Genomic DNA, 19,975 nt, shown 5'->3' with positions numbered 1-19,975 from the left:
TTTAGCCACCTGCAAAGTGTATTCCTGTATTTGAGATGAAAATTGCCAGCTGCAGCCAGCAAACTGGAAAACATCAATGTGGAATAGCCAAAAGCAACACAAAATGTGTCAGTTAGACACGGTTATGAATCAACGTTATTATTTGTTACTTCAACAGGATTTGCTTGTATTTCTCTTTTAAAAGTACGAGCTCTGATGAATCAGTGGTGAATCAGTGTGTCTACTTTATAAGTGCAAAACGTTAGACTCTCTTTTTATAAAAGCAGGTAGCATACCCTGGAGGAAAATTTGGTTAAACTCGTACAAATTGATTTACACTAATTAACATAACTACTGCATATAGTACTGCTGACATCTGCTAGGAGAGGGCTGTGTAGCCATAATGATAATATACAAACTGTCCCACTCTTTACCATTATTTTTGCTCCCTAAAAAAAAAGTGGTTTAAAAAGCACTTCTGATTTCTTAAGTTCTATACAAAGAAAGAACTTGCTTGTGGGCTTTAAGTGCAGACCAAAGAAGGGCCACAGAGTTAAAGGGCCACAAAGCTTATCACGCGATCTCTCTGGCACAGTTAAATGAACACATCGGCAAGTGTTCCTCTGCTGATGTGACTGTGAGTCACTGACTCTGCAAAGGCTTAGGGTACGCACCCTTGGACCTTGCTGGAAATCAGTAACAAAATGCCGAGAACGCCCTGGAGAGGGCAGAGGCAGGCTTCAGCCCTCTCGGCAAAACAAGCTCAGAGAGGGAGAAGTGGTGTTTTCTACCTTTTCAAGCATTTTGAAGCCCTGATTATGGCATGGCTTTTCACATTTGCTTTCTCAGCTGGAGTTTTAGTGGCAAATGCAGCACAGCATCATGGTGGCACTGCAGCCAGTTAACAAAGCCCTGTTACAGCATCTGTTTCAAAGACATTCCTCTCACACTTGTCTGCTCCTTTTTGCTCCTTCTCACCATTTATTCTCAGCCTGTTCAGCTGTGCTGCTGCACCAGTCTTTGAGGTTGGTGCTCTAAATCAAATTAAGTTTTGTGGTGTGGTTTTGTGGGTTTTTTTAATTCAGTTTATGTCACTCATTCATTTAAGAATATGTCCCCGACAATGGTTGTGCCAGTCTAATGGTGGGGAAAATAAACAGTAGGAAAGAGAAAGAGAGAACAAGTAGCAGGAGGAGACACATCTTAACCAAGCTTCCTCCTCAGGTAAACAGCAAAACAAACCCAAACCCTCAAGTCACTACAGGCACAGTGATACTGTTATTGTCATCTTTTAGTGCCTTTCTTTGCTTAGTTGGGCTTTCTAAGCCTATGAGAAGGGGAGAGAGATCAGACTATGCCAAAAAACATTGGTACGTAATGACAGTAGGATAAAATTGAGAGCTGTAAACCACACTTCTATATAAAAAGCAATGTTTTGACAGTATTATATTGGATTTCACTTTATATTATTCTGTATCCTAGGGCCAAGCATGGTAATGGATGAGGACAGCTTGATGATCCCCATCAATAAAGATGCCTATGAAGTTCTTGAGAAAAGAAAGGACTGTCTAAGTAATCTCATTTCCAGAAAGTTTGCTTGTACATTGACCTTCAAAAGTCCAAAATGTACTGTTGAAGTATACAGGAAAAAACTAAAGCAGGGAATTGACATTTGTGTTTGTAAGGATGATCTCACAAGACACAAGGCCGATGCTTTGGTGAATGCAGCCAATGAATATCTAGATCATGGAGGAGGCCTTGCTTTAGCCCTTGTGAATGCTGGAGGGCCAGAAATACAAGAGGAAAGCAATCTTCATATTGAAAGGCATGGGAAACTCACAACTGGCAAAATAGCTGTGACAGGTGGAGGGAAGCTTCCTTGTAAGAAGATAATTCATGCAGTTGGTCCAAGGTGGACTACTTATGAAAAGGAAAGGTGTTGTGACCTACTTCAGGAAGCTATTGTGAATGTTCTGAAGTACGTTAGTGCTCCAGAAAACACTATAAAGTCTGTGGCTATCCCAGCAGTCAGTTCAGGTATTTTTGGCTTCCCGCTCCATTTGTGTGCTCAAGTGATTGTAATGGCCATAAGGGAATTTGTTGAGGCAAGTCCACCAAGCTGTCTCAGGGAAATCCGCCTGGTGAACATTTATGAGCCTACAGTTGCAGAAATGAAGAAGGCCTGTGAAGAGTTTCTGGGTGATACCAGTTCACTTCAGGAAACACTTCCAGTTTCACCAAGTCAGCCTTCAGCTTTCATCAAATATGAAGGCATTCGCTTGCGCATGGTAAGAGGACTCCTTGAAGAGCAGAAGGTAAGTCTGTCCTGTAATATGTTGGACATGGAGTTGCCTCCAACTCTTTGCAGGATTTGGAGCCCAAGAGTTCACATGTTGTATTGGTCCACTAAATAGTTATCTTCTCTGCCTGGTAAGAATTTACAAATGGTAAATAAATTATAGTGGTAAGGAGTTGGGTTTTTTCTAAATGGGTATTAAATATTAGAATGTTTTTATTTCTTTTTTATATACATTCTGTTATGGTATAATAGGAAGCTGCTAAAGATTGGATGGTTAATAATAATATATCCCTATGTTAATGTTTATCTTCTTAAAACATCATGGGAGTTCACATTTTGTCATGCATTCCCTAGAAGTCTACTCTTATTTTTTGCCTTGCCTTTTTTCCTATAATTTATGTTCTCATAGATACCACTACTGGAGTTACTCAGCAAACACTGAAACGGCTGAAAATAACTTATACAGATGATGTGCACCTTACCTTTAAACAGTGCATCATTTAAATTGATTCATTTAACTTTTTAGCTAGAAAATCTGATGCAAAATATATGAGCTTAGTCATAGGAATCCAACAGAGCTCTTGGACTGGAAGCTACATCACAGGAATGGCATTTGCTTTTAGCAAATACTGTATCAAAAAAAGTCTTAACTTTTAAAGGAGTATCTTAATTGAACAGGAAGTTCATTTTTTTTCACCTGAGAGCAAAGGATCACAAAGTTGAAATTGTGGGGAATTTTGTCAACCAATTCTACAGCACTGAAAGATACTACATGCCTTCAAGACTATGAGAAGAATATGCTCCAAAGTCTTGTATCTTTAGATAATCTTCAGCAATTTAAGTTAGAACAATTACTGCTGTTATCAGCATTCTGTAAACAAGTGTTTTGCATTTTACATATTTAATTTGAAATACAGAAGACCTACTACAGGAATCTGCTGTTTCCACTGGGAATTGGAAGCAACCATAGCTTTGCAGTTCCCCTGTGTGCACTAACCCCACTAGTTCGGTGATGAGTGCTTGCTACCCTAACATGGGGAGCATCTGTGTGGGCTGCGATAGCAGACATAGCCGTAGTTCTCTCCTGCTCATTGATAATTGGCTGCAGAATTGCATTTGATAAGACGCCTATGTGTCAGTTCTATAGCTGTGGTAACAATTCTGTTGAATACACTCTGATGACTTGAACAGGTCTTATGCATGCTGTTGGTTTCTGAAAAAAATGTGTGCATCTACTGCAACTAGAAGGTGCATACTTTGATGCATTCCAGCACTGCCCTTAGTAGTAAGTGGTAAGAGAATCTTTCAAACAGCTGATCTGCTGCAGTCAAAAGAATTGTTCCTAGAAAGAGTGCTCTCTATAGTAGCAAAGCTTGCAAATAGTAAACTTGAAGTATACTGAAACTTTGCACTCTTTTCTTTCAGACTACAGCTATCATTAATTCTGTGTCTGTGAACGGCGAGCCTTACACTCCGGTTTCAAGAGGACTGCTGCAAAAAGCGGGTTCAGATCTTCAAGATGAACTTAAGTCTAATCTTAGACGTTCTTTGCCTTACAAGGAAGTCATAATAACAAAAGGGTATAATCTGCCCTGTGAGCTTGTACTGCACATTGTATGGCCGCAATACCACCACAGGGTGTTACTGTGTGAGGTGATGATCAGTTAAATTGGATTATAATTGATTTTCATGTTGAGTGATGTGAGGATTAAAACACTTGTTTTTCCTGCAGGCATTCAAAGCTGCAGTGACAAGATGCCTGCATTACTTTGGGGAATCGCCATCTCTCTCAGTTTCTTTTCCAGCAAATGAGATTTGGTCGTTAAAGCTGCCTGTTGATATAGTGGCAGAGATCATGATTGAAGGGGTTTTAAATTTTGCCAGCACACACCCTGGGAAGAAGATAGAAGTGCAGTTTGTCTTTTGCCCATATGACCAGAATGCCTATGAGGTAACAAATTTGTTGCTAACTACCGATAAGGAAAACCCAAGTCTATAAAAATATTCCCACAGATGACTACAAATTAAGATAATCTGAATTCTGTACTACTTACAACATTTGTGAGCAGCAGGTCCCTTTATGAAACTATTTGTCTCATTAAGTCTCATTAACAGTTTTTTTTTACAAATCTCTATTTTCACTAAACCAGAAGTCTTCACCCTGTGGTCTGATAAGGGGAGGGAGCTCTGAAATTCTCATGATGGTCAGCAAATTTGTAAGAAAGAGTCTGCTCTTAACTCATTAGGGAATAAACTTACTCCTCCTCAGGAAATTTTTTTAACCAATTTTTTTTTTGTATGAAGTTCCTAGGGCAAAATACTGTCAACACATTATATGACCTAACATGATAGAAGGGTTGCAAGCAGACAGTGGATAATTTCAACTGCAGTGTGCCATTTTCCACCTTTTGAATATTTGGTTGATGTGATTAATACACAACTATTTTATATAGCCATCTATTACAAAAGTACAGAGTTTGCTTTTGTTCCCATTAACTTCGACCATCCATTCTTTCAATGGGTACAAGAACTAGGTGGAGGGGGGTTGGAACTAGACAATCTTTAAGGTCCCTTCCAACCCAATCCATTCTATGGTTCTAAGATCAGATCCATGTTCTGTAACAGTCCCAGAAACTCTGAAGGAAGCTGTACAACAGCTATGTGGTCATCACTTAATCCCTTGATAATCAGGGCACAGCAGAAACTCTTTTTGCTGAAAAAAAGGAAAGGCAATTTGCCAGATGCCAAATCCACTGCCTAGCAGAGCAGCGCTTCTCAGAGGCTTTCCATGCGTGATCATGAAGAGGAGCTTTGGGGTAAAGGCAGGGGAGTAGTCTGGGTTTTCAAACTGAGTAATGATTCATCAGCATTAAACTGCAAGCAATGAATACCTTTATCTGCTGTGGTTCTATGAGTTCCGGATATGCCACAACCACAAAGACGTGGTAAAGGTGCCATTCAGCGTGTAAGGTATCTTACCTTAGTAGATGTAGAACACAAATGCACTTGATATTGTCAGGAATAAAATTTTGGGAAAAGTTGACAAATGTCAGCTGTTAACGATTTCAGAATTTGGGGGGGGGGTAACTACAGCTGTAAACTGCTTATCTAACAGAGTTTTGAAGAGACAAATTGCTTATTTGACAACAGAGATTGCAAACTGCTCCTAAACTTTTTTCCTTCAAGGTTTTCCAGAGAAAATTTTATTCAGCAGCACAGAAACTGGAAAAAAAGCAGTATTACAACAGAAGTGACCATTTGAGTAAGTAATGAACAGAAGGGGCATTTCAAGTAAATGAGCACTCCAGATTTGAGAATCTGAAATCAAATCCCTTTAAAAAAAACTTAGTATTTGTGTCTTCGGGAAAGGGGGAGGGAAAAATGTGTGAGTGCTTCGCATTTTTACATTAATAGGAATGGAACCGGGCAGTCCCTTGTAAGATTTTTTCAAACATAAAAATCGTCAGTGCCTAACTTGTTGAAAGTTATTTAGTAGAAGGCAAATAAACTCTGCAGGGGGGTGGGGGGTCCTGGAAACCTTACCTTCTGGTATCTAATTTATTTTTTCTGAGCATACCAGAAGCGTAGCATGTTGCCTTGCACTGTACATCTTGGATTACATGTAGAAATTTGTGACAGCACTTGAAAGCCCTTCACTCTTCCAATGCACTTGTATTAAAAAAAAATAAATTAAAAAAACCTTTCTTGTAGGTACAGAGTCAGGCAGTCAAAGCATAAAAGAGACTGCAAATAATGAACCAGCTATTGAACTTAAAGGAAACACACGTACAGCATTGGAAGCAGCAGAATCATGGATCAAAAGCGTGGTACAAATTCAGAAAAGTCACTATGCTATTATTGAAAACAACTACATTTTTAGCCTCGGTAAAAATGAGTTTGCAGAACTATCTCGAGAGCAGCATTCTAGTGTATGTATGTGGGAAGAAGTGAGAGATGGAAAAGCAAGACTGGAATTTCGGGGCCCTCCTGATGCTGTGACTGATGCAGTGCTCACAGCTGAAAAACTACTGCTTTGTGTGCAAGAGAAGATTACAGACAAACAAGAGGAACTGCTGTACTTAATGGGTATGTAAAGTAAATAAGTGACTAATTAAATGAACAAGTGCCTAAATAAGGTCAAGTATGAAGCAATATATATCTATGTATTGCTGAGAGTGGACAGAATTGCATTCAGTTCATACACATACTGAGCATTGCTTTAATTACCGATATCACTGTCCTTTTATCATACAAGCCCCTGAAAGACCATTTGTTAGCTTTGGTTACTCACTTGGCAATATTTCCAGCAGAGCACAGTTTATACAGGGGTTGGCCGTTGTTGTACAGCCAGCTCCAGTACAGCTTAAAATTAAAGCCTGGCCACTGGAGACTTAGAAAATTTGCACTTAATTAACATATACCTTTGCTGAGCTCTTTTGCTAACTACAGCTGGACCACTGTTGCAGGACCCACCAATGGACTTGTTCTGCAGAGTCCTTGACTTTCATTAAGAGTTGATAGAACTAGTGGCATTACAAAAGCTACTGAGTGATCAACTTTTCCTTGTGTTTGTATAGTCATTCAGTATAGATACTGTTATATGAAAGTTGGGCTGTCAAGAGATGTAATGGAGAAGATAAATTGCTTTTCTTTGGTTCCCTCTCTGTCTGGTTTTCTTTAATAAATGTAGAAAAAATTAATAATCAGTCCCTCTGAATATTAGCCTCTGGCATTACTTTGGAGAATATTTAACATTCTTTCTTCTTAACTAAACTACCAAACTACAGTATTGGATGCCTCCTCCTTGCCTTTGCTTCAGTTATTATGACGTATGAAATTTTACTCCCTTATTTGTATCCAGGCCAACCAGAAGCAGGTCAGCTTTCAGAAGGACACCTTCACAAGACAAATACTACTAAACATGTTGAGATTTCACTGGTGGAGTCACACCTTCAGGAGTTTAAAGACAGACAGAAACAGTTTGAAAAAGCTGGGCTTCATGTTCTCAAGGTAAAGAGGGTATTGATGGAAAAAGCTAAATCTCAGCTGATACAGTTGAACTAACATGTTTAACATGCTTAAAAAACTCAGATAAACTACTTCAATATATTGCTTTTAAAAATTAAGATCAAATCAGCCTAATCTTTAAAACAGATGTAGTCTTTAAAATACTTTTTATTAGGAGTAAACATAATCACTCAAATAATCACTCAAAAAGTGTGGTTAAATTCGGAGAAGTCCTTTAACTGTACTGTATATTCTGTCTCTTATTTCATGCTTCAAATGTTCCTTTATAGGACTCTAGAGAAATATGAGATTGGTATGTTAGAATGAATACAATATTCCAGGACACTAATGCAGTGTCTCCGTCTTCTTCTTGTGAGCTTGACACCAAAAATTAGCAACTGAATTTGTCAGAGTTATGATCTGATTAGTAGCATGTTGAAGCTGGGATCTTGCTTGGATATCAGTGCTTTACTGAACAGGAGGAGGATGAGGCTGTGTAACACAGAGAAATACAGAAGTTTGTAAGCAGGGATTTGTGCACCTAGTAATTAAGACCAGGTAACTGGAAACCAGACTGCCATGTGCCAAACTGCCTTTCATACAAGAAAGGTATTTAACTTTGAAATAATAGCAAATACCAATCAGATGAAAGCAAGTGCTTCTTGATTTGCGGAACTAAAGACTTTGTCGAGTCTCAATGCAAAAGCTACATCAGAATTTGAAAGAATACTGCACTGAGGATCGGTCATAGCTCAAATTACTTTTATGAGAGCAGAAGCTTGATCATGTTTCAGCACCTGCTTGTTTTTATCTGAGCAGTCAGAAGTCTGGCATGAGCAGGTTGCTAGAGAAGAGGCCTTGCAGGCCCCTGGTACTGACTTTTGCCATAGCAACTGTGACTAGCCCACTGGTAGAGTCAGGTATGCCAGTGAGAGCTGCCGAGTAGCCAATTTGCCTGAAGTTCTGTGTGGTGTTATGTTGCATGCAGCCATGCTTTTGAGAGACAAGTTAACGTAAAGCCCCTCTTATCTGTAGACCTTTTTTTGCCTTGAGAGCTGTAAAATTTTGATCAATCAAGAGCTGAGGTTCTCCGTGCCTTACAGTTCTTTAAAAGATTAAGCCGTAAGCACCCACACAGCTTATTCTCGCATACATGTAGTTGATAATCTGTTCAGCACAACTCAAGTACTGGGAATCAGTACACTAGGATATATTCCCACTGATTTCAATGAGAGGCATGGGATAGTGGCATGGTTCTTCTCCTGTGGATCAGTTGCACACTTCAGATACCTTAACCGCTACACGGTCAATGCATATAAGCTAAATCGAATGTTTTTGCATTGAAGAACATAGCCAAAACAAGAGCACCCATGGATTTCATGGATATTGGTCGCCATTTGCTTATACTACACTATTATTTATGTTACAGATTGAAAAGATACATAATCCTCTTTTATCTGCTGCATTCCAACAAATGAAAAAAAAAATAGAGGAAAACCAAGGTACCTCCAAAATAACCCACAAGTTGTACCAGCACGTTCCTGCTCAGTTCTGTAGCTCAGTGTGCCAAACTGGATTTCACAGGATGTATTCTCCACCAACAGGTAATAACTTGCTTTGGCATCTTTAATTAAAATGAATAGTGACTGACTACTAAAGTTGGATTAAAATCAGAAAAAAATGGCATTCCTAAACAAGAACTGTTTCCTACCCACATTTAGAGTCATATGATCTTACTTTTTTTATCTACAGTAAGATTTTCCTGTTTTTCCTTCCTGATACCGTAGTCAGTAAGGCTCTGGGAGGATAAGCCTGGATTCCTAGCCTAGCCCAGACACTGTTGACAGCATTGTTAATATACACTCAATGCCATGTCCAAGTTTGACTTTCTTTCAAGAGTGATGCAACAAAATAAATGTCCTTATTTACTTGCTGTGAACATGCGTTCAGCAGCTTGATGCTTTAAAGCATGTTCAAAAGAATTGCAGAATAACTGAGGCTGGAAGGTATTTCTAACTACTAAACTCCTGCTGAAATCAGGTGCAATCAGAGACAGCAGATAATCTGAGCAGGCTGCCATTCAAACTATAGTAGAGTTAGGAAGAAAGTTGTGGTGTCTATGGAATATTGTAGTAGACAGATATTTTCAGAAATTGAAAGAATAAGCATTTAGCGCTTCATCCTGCAACAGGTGAAGGGCATGATGTTTTGCTTGTCAAATGCAGAGCCAGAATTTCAGGCAATAAACTGTTCAAAAAGTGGAGATTTGCCTTTCCTTGTCTATGCAATGTACATGGCCCATTTTCACACTTTCAAAGTAATAAATAGAATGATGGTCTAATTTAATTTCTTTGCACTTTTCCATGATACTGTAATAGCATTTTATGCCGTATTCTCCTTGTAAATCTCAAAGCTTTTTTTTGTAGTTTGCACTACTAAAATCTTACGTTCTTTGGTGCTTGTCAGAATCCTAGTACATGATAACTGAAGTGTTTACATAAATACATTACACCTTGATGTTTCTATCACTGGATTAACAGTTAAATGTGAATGGTCACTACTGCAGTAGCAGTAAAATCAGAATGGCCATCAGCTGTCATTGCTTATGATTTCAATGGGAGGTCAGTGCTAGCATTAGAGCCACTTAATGCAAATTTACTTCCAAAAGGATGGCATGCATTGAGCAGTAACATAAAATGTCATATTGAATCAAGAAGCAGTCTCTTAGTACTACCACCCCAAAAGAACCAATTCTTAAAGGCTTTTTTTTTTTTTCTTCTAAATATTTTTCTTTGTTTTTCCAGAACAAAATTATGGAGCTGGCATCTATTTTAAAAGGAACCCAAAAAGCCTAATCAAGGGTAAAGATATGTGGGAAACAGACTCTAAAATGTATGTGTTTGAGGCTGATGTATTAACAGGCTTATACACTGAAGGCAAGCCATCTTATATTATGCCACCAGCAGTGGAGCGGGATGCCATTAAGGTATATGACAGCTTAGTAGATGATGTAAACAATCCTGACACCTTTGTCATTTGCAACAGTGTTGGGGCCCTTCCACAATATTTGTTGACTTGTTCCCCAGTAAGGGAGAAGTACACGGCCCTCTGAGGAAACCAGCAGCATGCTGAGTGAGCATTAATCAGAACTGTAGCTATTGTGAAGACCCCCTCAGAACAAAGCCTAGTACTTAGATTTTAGGAGGACGCTCTACCTAGTAACTTGCTGTGATCAAAGTGCCTTGTGCAAAGTGCTCTGAAATATCCATGAACAAAAAAAGTAAGTCAGTACCTTAAGGAGATTAGAACAAAATTATCTGTGAATGGAAACAGAACGGAAAGCATCACAAAATACAGTTTAATGTTTATCTGGTCATGTACTTTATGCCTTAAAGTGTTCTGAGCCTGGCACTATAAACTTGATGTTTACATAGGTTGGCATTCTTCCATTACATTTTCTTAATCTGAGATATTGCATATGTTAATGAAATCCAAGAAATCTTTTTTGTGCCTTTGATTAAATTTTCTTTTGACTTAAATAGCTTTCACCTGATATATTCACCCATTTCCCACTTAGGGACATGCCATTAAATACACACAGTTACAACAAATGTGAGGCAATACTTCATGATTTCTAATAGTAGTTGCTGTTACAGTTTTTATTGGTTAAGATATTCAAAGCATTGTAGATACATGTATTCAAAATAAAAAGCATGAATAACACTATCAGCTGACCTGTTGTTTTTTTCAATATAGTCTTAAGAACATGACTTGGACTGTATTTGAGCTTCAGATTTCGCAGATGTGTTCAGTCTCTTTGAAAGGCTACAAAATAGTAGGGAACTGGTTCAAGCTACAGCTTGAAATTGCTCTTTAGTTAATCTACATTTACCAATATCTTTTAAAGATCACAGTGTCAGCCTTGTAGCTAGGTATTGCCATGTTGCTTCTGTAGTGACCTGAAGCCAGTAAATGGAAAAGCTTAAGAGCCATTATGCTCATTTCAATGTAAAAGGAGATTCAGTCCAGCTCTCAGGTACTTTGAAACTTTCTGTACTAAAGCCTGAAACTATTTCTGATGTTAGCAGGGTTTAAAACAGATCTACCGCCCTGAACTAAAAGCTACTAGCAGATTTATCCAATCTGAAGCATTTAAAACTACCAGTTATGGTCCTAACTAAACATCCAAATGGCTTATAACAGTGCTGTTATACAGAAATAAAGACCTATCTGTCAATATCAGGTCTGCTGCTAGACTGAAAAGTCACCTAGGGTTAAAACTGTCATTATCTGGTGAGAAAAGGGCTTGCATAAAACTATTAAAAAAACGACAACATTGCCATATGAAAGGCATTTCATGCATATGTAAAGCACTGTGCTAATGGAGAGCAGCTTGAACCCTAAACCATACGTGAAATTAGTGTTTAATAAAACTTTTCAGAATAATTTGTTAATGAGTTCCCAGCACATTTGTACTGTACCTGCAACTCCCAAGATAGTAGTCATAGTGCTAGGAACCACTCACAAGTTCAAAACAAATTAAGTTATAAAAGTCTAATTCTGAACTCTAAAGTGAGGTTGCAAGTGGAAATTGTTTTTTTAACCATTGCAAAACAAACTTTTAAATGAAAATATTAATATTTGGTTTGGGTTTTTAAAATTATTTTTAAGATTAGCTATGTCTACATTGTTGCAAGAGGGTAGCTTTTGTCGTGTGTGAGCCTTATATGCTCTAGTGTAATGTTAAATGAGCAAACCCCCCTGTGAACTTGTAAGAACCAGCTAACACAAGTCTCATTCTCACAGAAATCCCAAAGTTGCTTTTAGATAGTATGCTGGAAGTTTGACAACAGAATTAGTCTATATCTATTTTAACTTTTCCATTTATGCAACTAGTTCTTCTCCTCTATTTCTGTCCCATTTTTCCTCATGTTTCTTGATTCATGCACTACTGCCAGGAAGACACACAGCTGTAGATTTAAGGTTTGTTAGACAGCATTGAACAAGAATAAGTTCTTATTCCAGCTTTCTTCAAGAGGTTTCATTTTCTAAAGGAGTTTTGTGGCAGGATTTTTTTTTTCCTGTTTTCTCTTTTAAAAAAACTCAGTACAGAGTTTCTGACCCAGTGCAACAACTTCTAACAAGCATCAGTCTTCAGAAAACGTGAAGGAATTTTTTTTTTTTTGGCACAATGTAACATCATTTCTCCTACTCAGAATAAAGAACAGTTTTCATAATGCAGTGTTATTTTAAACTGTTACACAAGTACTGGTAACAATGTATTTCATTAATAACCTTTTAATGAACTTTGTAACTCTTCTTCACTGCATCTGAAAATGTTGGTAGTCAGTTTAATAGAAAAAATAACTACTGAGAAAACTTTTAACAGTTTACTTGAGTGCCCAGCACATGCTTCCTCCTCCCTCCGCATACACCTGCAGTTTATAGGAATTCAGTCTTACTGAATATTTATCTTCCATTTTATTATAGCAAGATTTTTTCTAGTATATAATTTCTACTTAAGTTCAACAGTGTCTTCTGCACTTAGTGATACAATATATATTCTATATATATATAGTTTTTTAAAAACTGGTAATGTAAGAAGTTGTATATAATTATTTTCATCTGGTCCTCAAAAAGAATAATTTCATATACAGATAAACCCAGCACAAACTAGATGTACCAAGTAGTACATATTAAAATAATTACCACAGTAATTGAAAATTTCTGAACTTAGTCCTACAATAATCAGTTAACTAGAGGCTACTCCACAGCCTCTGGGATTTCTCTGTCATCCACAATAAGGGTATGAATAATTCCTTCCTTTCGTTTTCCACTACTGACAGCCTTAATGCAACAGCTGTGATCACCAACACTGAAGTGAGTTTCAGTCCCATCTTCTACAAATTCACCCTGGGAGAAAGGAGATAAGAATAAAAACAGACATGTGCTATTTTAGTAAAGTAAAAGCTTGAGTGCATCAGACTGTTTTCAAGGTCAAGATCACTTGTAAATCCCACAATTAGAGCAGCTGCAGGTACCTGCAACAAATACAGCGCAAACGCTGAACGAAGCTGCAGAATCTCAGATAGGACTTTATCCAGATGTCCAGTTAAAGGTTTGTGGGTATTAGATGACAAAAATTTCACATAATCAGAAATGGTAAAGTTGGAGTGTGTGAATTCATATCGTTGATCCATGTCAGTAAAACAAAAATAGAAAAGATAGTTTCCTTTCAAGTTGTGCAGTACAGCCAATAAGTACCACACAAACCTATGCTGAAGTGGCAGTAAAACATGAAGTATTTAGTGGTGCCTTTTACAGCAGGATGAAGAGATCCCTGAATTGAGTATAACAGTTGTGTATTTTGGATACACAGCTCCTGCTGCAGTTATGTAATTTCCTGTTACAGATTTTGCCATGCATAGCTGTGGTTTTGTCATCATCTTTGGGAGAGTAGAAAAATCTGTGTGCTGCTTTAATGCAAGCACAGTTTGACAACTAAACCCGTACTCGTAGCTTGCAAGAATATCTTCCTAGTGCATTTACTACATTATAGAAAAGGCTGAGAACCATCAAGAGCTGAAGTTCTGATTCGCTGAGAGAGGATGTTTCTTCCACTAATTACTGAAGAAGCATTTGGTGAATCTTTTCATCCTGTTCTGAAGTACAGCAAAACTGTTGGTTTTACAATTTGTACTTATCCAGGGGATTACTTGTGGCAGTAGTAATCATAGTGACAACTCTCTAGTGAGAAAGCACGTCCTTCAAGGATGTGGAAGCCTACATAGTATGCATATTGAAAGCCATCATAATCTAAAGACACCAAATAGATTAAGCCTTCTAGCTGTCAAGCAGCTCTAAAAATTGATGCAGATGTGACAAAGACAAAAGATTTGATTTGTTCCAATGAGACTCTTAAGCCCTAAGCATTAGGGACCATCTCTAGATGGAAAAAATCGTGAGTCATAACAGACAATGTGTTCAACTTCCAGTCACCGCTAACATGAGCAGGTTTGGATGAGGTGGCTCTACACTCTGCATCAAAGTCAAGTCCCTCCCTCTCCCTGGAAAGTTTTCTCCCTAAAAACCCTGGACAACTGACCCAGAAGATTTATTTTGCTTGTCTAAAAAGTGTAAATAAAAGCACTGTTTACTCTTAAATGGATAGATGTTTGGCATCCTAACTGAAATACTGTCAGTTATAAAATAACAGTAAAGGACATTCGGAACAGACTAGTAGCATACTGGCTGCCTAGGTGTATGCTCATACTCTGTGGTAAAGCGAGGTAACACGCCCCTCTGTGGCTTATTTTGCTAAGCTTTGGTTATCTAGCCATAGCCTGTGAAAAGCCTTTGGAAATGATCACGTACCGCTGTTTCCATTTTTTGACCATTGCACCACACATCCATAGTGTCCTTTTCTGTGAAGGAAAAAGAAAACAAAAAGTAAAGAGAGCAAGATTTTTTTTCCCCCCTACAGACAAGAAGTTCTAGGAATTTTAAAAATTTACTGCTGAATTTTACTTAGTGAAAAGAAGTTCCTAATTAGCCATAGTACCTAGGCTACAGGGTTTGTTCTTACACTGGAGAGATGGGACACTGTCATCAATGGGCAAACAACTTTTGCTTTGAACATACCTCTTTTACCTCTCCCTAGCCCTGGCTATTAACGCTGGGTTGTTCTGAATATTGTCAGAGATATTCTGACATTCTTAAACTGAAAAACTTGAAGACAGAAAAATCAAGTCATTTCTACTAATTATTTGAGTGCTGTTCATTCAATGAAGCTCTAACATTTTTTCCAGGTCAGTTTAACTCAAAAGCAGCATTATTTAACATCCATCAAACTTTGTATTCTTAAAATCTCCTTGAAAACCCAAGTACCACTTTAAATATCAATCTTGGATTTTTTTCTTTTAAAATAGAATATTCTTTTACTTTTCCCAGCACATCCTCCTTAAATTACTGTGCTCTAGAATTCACATTACTGACACTGTCATCCACGGGACATCAGTAGAGAGCTGAACACTGCTTGCCTTTTAAGTAAGCATAGGGAGATTAAAAGTCTGTAAGGAGACTAATCTGTTTCTGGCATTGAAATTGTCTTTCTTCCCTGCCCCCCTTCATCTTAGGGCAGTTCATTCTGTCCTGAGGCTTAAGAAGAAATCACAGGCCAAGATCTTGTCTCCAGGTATAACAATACAGCAATACCTAAATGGAAGTTTTCCCACTAGATGCCATGGACAAATTCCTCAGGGGATCCCTTCCTCCCATCTGCTTGTAATGTATTTGGGAAAGGGAGGCAGAAGAGAAGGAATGTATTGCCTTGCTATTAAGAAAGTGAAAAATCATCATCTGAAGTGTTTAGATTAAAATTAAGAAGTGATGCAGGAAAAAGGATGCTGATTAATCTATCAAAAGTGTAGAATAGCATTGTCATACTTCTTCAGTTAAAGACTCCTTGACTTTGGGTTATGATTTTTGGAAGGAAAACCTGGTTAGCTGGTTAAACTTACACAAACAGCAGGTTTGATCATAACATAGATTACACTTCTGTAACATGCTTCACCTGGAGAACTGTCTTGCTAGGGCAGCTCTATGGATATAGAAGCTGTAACTCCTTCCAACCTCCCCTCCCCCCGCCCCGTCTTTTTTTAAAACTAGACAATGCTGCTGTAGAACAGAACACTGACAGCAGGCTCACACAGGTGTAACAAGACCATTATTTTTCAGACTGCCTTTGGCATCTAATTCCAAACTTCCAGACCACCCAGTGGTAGCCACTGAACTGTGCTTTCTCTTAATTACCAGTTATTAAATGCATACAAGTTTATTCAAAGGCAGAACATAAAGTCATTCAGTGTTTACTTACCTAGAACAACTCTATAGTCCGTACCACCCAAGCTCAGTACCCAAGTGTTGGTTGTTTTTGACCTGTTCTCCATATACTTCTTGAGACTCTTTCCATTGATCTCCAAAGTATATTCATATGCAAAACCACTGACTGCATCAATGTTGATAGTAGCTTTTGTTTTGGCTGCTCCAACAGTGAATGTTTCTTTACCCACTAATTTAAACATCCATTCTTTTCTTATTTCTTCCTGTAGAATACAACAAAGACAATGGGTATTAATTGATAAACCTGAATGCATGTTTTAGTATAAAAAAAATTGAACTAGGATTCGGAAAACAACTCAGTACTTAACTATTATTTCAGAATGAACGAATACATGATACTTAGTACGTCTAGAGTGCCTCTGCCCAAGGACAGCAAAGCACTTCATGAATACTCACACCTTAATTGTAACTGAAAAAAAGAATGATGCAGTTCATTAAATTAGGTAAAGTTAATCAACTGAATATAGCTCACTTGCATTTATTAGTCTTTTGTTTGTTCTGATGCCTGTTGCATGGAAGTGCACTTATATAATCTGTATCATACTGAATTTTGAGCACATAGCAATTTCACCTTTCCGTCAACATAGACAACACGTTTTCCTGAAGTGGTCCCATGTTCAAATTCAATCTTATGAACACCATCACTTAAAGCTACTTCCCAAATAGCCACCAAATCTGTCATCTTCTCTAAGTGGCTGTACCGAGACCTACGGAAACACCAACAGAGTAAATTAATTGTTGCTGAAAGAGTTCAATTACTGATGTCTATAGTTCAAAGCTTTAGCCCTTCAGGGAGAGTCACTTTTTACAAATGACGAATGAGACTTGAAAGAATAAGCTTACAGAACTGCTTATATTTTCATATTTTTTCGAACACTCAAGTATGACAAAATATTACAAAATATAAACAGACAGTTAAACAGACTCACTTTGACAAACACTGTACAAAGACATATATATCCACAACCATATATAACCTCTAAAACTTCAATTCAGGTGGTAGTATGGTTACAAAATTATACTTTGAATTCAGATGCTCCTGGACAGTTCTGCAATTTCTTGGCAGGCATTAAAATACAGTATTTTGATTGGTCTCTGAGAAAGTGTTTTAGCCTTTTAAACTTAAAGAATAATCAGGATGACCAGTTTAGCTATTATCTGTTTTAACAGATTTGTCTGTAATCTTTCTCATAAACATTACCTACATCATTCAGAAATGCAACTGCACATACAAACACCCATGGGGAGGAGATCTGGCAAGATATCCTTTCATTTAAGTAATTTTTAAAGTTTAGATACAGTCACAAGTGACCACTGGAACTGCGGATATCTTTCCAAATCTGCTCATGCCACAGTTCTGATTTTTTACCTTACTTCATCTTCACAGACAGTAATCTCCTCTCGGGATGCCATAGTAACCAAAATGGCTTTTAATCCAATTAGCAGCAAGAAAAAAAAAGAAAGCAGAATAGCAGCAGAGAAGTATTGAGGCCTAAATTTTTTCTTGTTTTCTCCATTTAAGATAAAGGACATTTTTAAAAGTGTCATGCACTATCAGGCACTACCATAATGTATGATGAAATACAAACATAATTTTTCTTCTTAGACAAAAAGGCAAAATTAGTATGTGCAATTTATCCTAACTTTACCAGCACATCATAACTTTGTCAGTTATTTGATGGAAAAATGGTTTGCCTAACTTGTCAGCAAAAGCTTAGAAACAAACAGCTTGACCAAAGAAGGAACCAAATCCAGAGCTGCCTATCTCAGTCACAAACCGTAACAAACTACGGACTGTTGCCACCTCCAGGAAAGTGAAATAGCAGACAACAACTTCAACCTATTCATTTTTCTAAACCACTATAGTAGTTTTCAACAATCGCATTAGCAATTCGACCAAGCAATTCAGTCATAAAGTCTATGTGAACCACAAAGAAATCACTTGTTTCTTACTTAGGACATTTTTAGATCATGACTGTGTTTTACAACACTGCTACTACTTTTAATTTATCGTTTTCAGTAAACAGATTAATTGATGTAAGAGCTATCTATATCAAGTCTGTGCATATCAATTAAGCATAATTTCAGTAAATGCAAATAAGTGAATTTTTGACAAATTGTACTTTTGAGTGAAAAATGAATTAGAAGTTGTAAGTTGTAGGTTCTTCAGCATGACAGAGTGTGCATTTAAAAATTAAACCTCCTTCACTCTGTCTTAATCTTCTGTTTTAAAACATGCTCGAGTACACTGTTGTATTACTGTCCGTGGTTGTGTCAGTAATTGCACACATTTCTGTTCATAAACTGAAAAATAAGTTTTAAAAACAGTGAAACCACTTTAAGGATCTAAGGATTTAATTCTCACAGTAGCGAGCAGTCTACACCACCTAACAGATGCCAAGGAGATTGTTTTGGTTGTTCCTAAAGTTATGGGTTGATTTCTGTGAAGGTTCGCATCCCCTGGCAGACGGTGGAAGTCAGGCTGGGTGTATGTCCGCACTTCCCCCTTCCCATTCTCCTCAAAGGAGCGGGGGCCAGGGGCTCCTCGTCCGTGCCAGCTGATCATCACAAGAAGTGGCCTCAGGCACAAAAAGAAATGCCCAAAGAGGTGGCACCTGGAGCACAGCTGCAGCCTACCCACAGAGGCCGCATCACCCCCGCTGCATGAATTTTAGCAGATAGTTTAGGATCGATGCTGAAAGGGTCAGAAAACGTCCCAAAACACACAATTTCCTTTTTTTTAAAAAAAAAACAAAACCAAAAACCAAATCACAGTAATGTGGTAATACACTGTTGTTGGTTTTTTTTTTAATCAAACCTGAACCCAAACTCTAGGCCAGCTGTAAGTTTTCTGAAGGACAGTCGATACCACCAGGGCCCGAAGGGAAAGCGGTACACTGCCCCACGACGAGGGGATGGGTGCCTGCTGCAGAGGTAGCCCAGCCCTCAGACAGTCACTCGCTGGCTCCAATCCAAGGAAACGGATTTGTACTAACCGCCGACCCTCTTATTTCGCTGCATTTTCTGTTAATCAAGCCAGCAGCCCAAAATGAGATTTACTTCTTTATGCATAAGGACTTGTTCTGAAGACTAGGATAGGATTACCGCCCTGCATCCACCTAATCCACGCCTGGTAGCGCACAGCGGGGAATGGTGCGCTAGGACGTAAATGGACTCCAGAGACGGCAAATTTCTCCCCACCACCCACGTCTATTGCCAGCAAAAATTTTTTTTTTTTAAATTAAGTCCTGGCAGCGACATTTCTCAACCCTCCTCCAACAGCTTCTTGCTGATCGCCGCGATCCTCCGTACCAGCGAGAACAGCCGACTCCTCTCCGAGCCGCGGTTGCCCGAGCCTCAAGGCCCAGAGCCCCGCGGCCGGCTGGCCCGGCGGCGCCCGGGGAGGTTTCCCGGCCCCTCCGGCCCCTCCTCCGGGCCGGGCCCGCGGCAACAGGCGGAAGCAGAGGCCGCCGGAGACGCGGTCTGCTCCCTCCTCCTCCAGCGGCCAGGCGGTCTCCAAGGAGCCCGGGGAGACGCTCCCTCGGCCCGGGCGGGCCCGGCCGTCCCGCCTAGGCGATGCATGTCTGGGCGTCCCCGGGGCGGGGAAGGGAGGCCAGCTCCCAGGCGCCTTGAGGAGAGATCGGGCCTCCGCGGGCGGGCGATCGGGCGAGCCCGGCCCGGCCCCACGCCCCGCCGACTCCCGGCCCCGCTCCTACCTCCGCGGGGCTCTCCTCCCCCTCGGCTCCCCGCGCCTCAAAATGGCGGCGGGCGGCCAGCGCCGCCCCGCGG

At 39.1% G+C, this 19,975-nt stretch overlaps 2 protein-coding genes across 5 annotated transcripts in view; one reads left to right on the top strand and one right to left on the bottom strand.

The window, feature by feature from the left end:
* PARP9 (poly(ADP-ribose) polymerase family member 9) overlaps positions 1-11,011 on the top strand; it is an 11,489-nt gene extending 478 nt beyond the window's left edge. Inside the window, exons 3-10 of the mRNA XM_069780895.1 lie at positions 1,462-2,294; positions 3,704-3,931; positions 4,011-4,229; positions 5,465-5,540; positions 5,990-6,364; positions 7,140-7,288; positions 8,715-8,889; positions 10,090-11,011. Of these exons, the coding sequence (XP_069636996.1) occupies positions 1,462-2,294; positions 3,704-3,931; positions 4,011-4,229; positions 5,465-5,540; positions 5,990-6,364; positions 7,140-7,288; positions 8,715-8,889; positions 10,090-10,397 (2,363 nt within the window). The 3' untranslated portion in view covers positions 10,398-11,011. The remainder of the gene's footprint in view (positions 1-1,461; positions 2,295-3,703; positions 3,932-4,010; positions 4,230-5,464; positions 5,541-5,989; positions 6,365-7,139; positions 7,289-8,714; positions 8,890-10,089) is intronic.
* On the bottom strand, positions 10,917-19,975 carry FAIM (Fas apoptotic inhibitory molecule). 4 transcript variants are annotated; one of them, XM_069780897.1, is made up of 6 exons: positions 19,903-19,963; positions 17,556-17,613; positions 16,758-16,893; positions 16,161-16,389; positions 14,660-14,709; positions 10,917-13,198 (listed from the first exon to the last, which is right to left on the bottom strand). In XM_069780897.1, exons 2-6 carry the CDS (start codon positions 17,597-17,599, stop codon positions 13,049-13,051), a joined length of 609 nt encoding a protein of 202 aa, XP_069636998.1. In that variant the 5' UTR covers positions 17,600-17,613; positions 19,903-19,963; the 3' UTR covers positions 10,917-13,048. The 4 variants fall into 4 exon arrangements, with proteins under 4 accessions (XP_069636998.1, XP_069637000.1, XP_069636999.1 ...); XM_069780899.1 differs by lacking the exon at positions 19,903-19,963 and adding an exon at positions 19,499-19,880; XM_069780898.1 differs by lacking the exon at positions 17,556-17,613 and having other exon boundaries at positions 19,903-19,975.

Source organism: Haliaeetus albicilla, chromosome 4 (genome assembly GCF_947461875.1).
Source record: "Haliaeetus albicilla chromosome 4, bHalAlb1.1, whole genome shotgun sequence".
NCBI classification, from domain to species: Eukaryota; Metazoa; Chordata; class Aves; order Accipitriformes; family Accipitridae; genus Haliaeetus; species Haliaeetus albicilla.
This window is presented reverse-complemented; position numbering and strand designations above follow the sequence as displayed.

Bases quoted from the DNA above. Each gene is read 5' to 3' on its own strand.
- FAIM (XM_069780897.1), bottom strand. From the start codon at position 17,599: ATGGCATCCCGAGAGGAGATTACTGTCTGTGAAGATGAAGTAAG. The intron at 16,894-17,555 runs GTAAAAAATCAG...GTGTTTCCGTAG, and splicing joins GTCTGTGAAGATGAAGTAAG to GTCTCGGTACAGCCACTTAG. The intron at 13,199-14,659 runs GTACGTGATCAT...CCTTTCTCCCAG, and splicing joins GTCAAAAAATGGAAACAGCG to GGTGAATTTGTAGAAGATGG.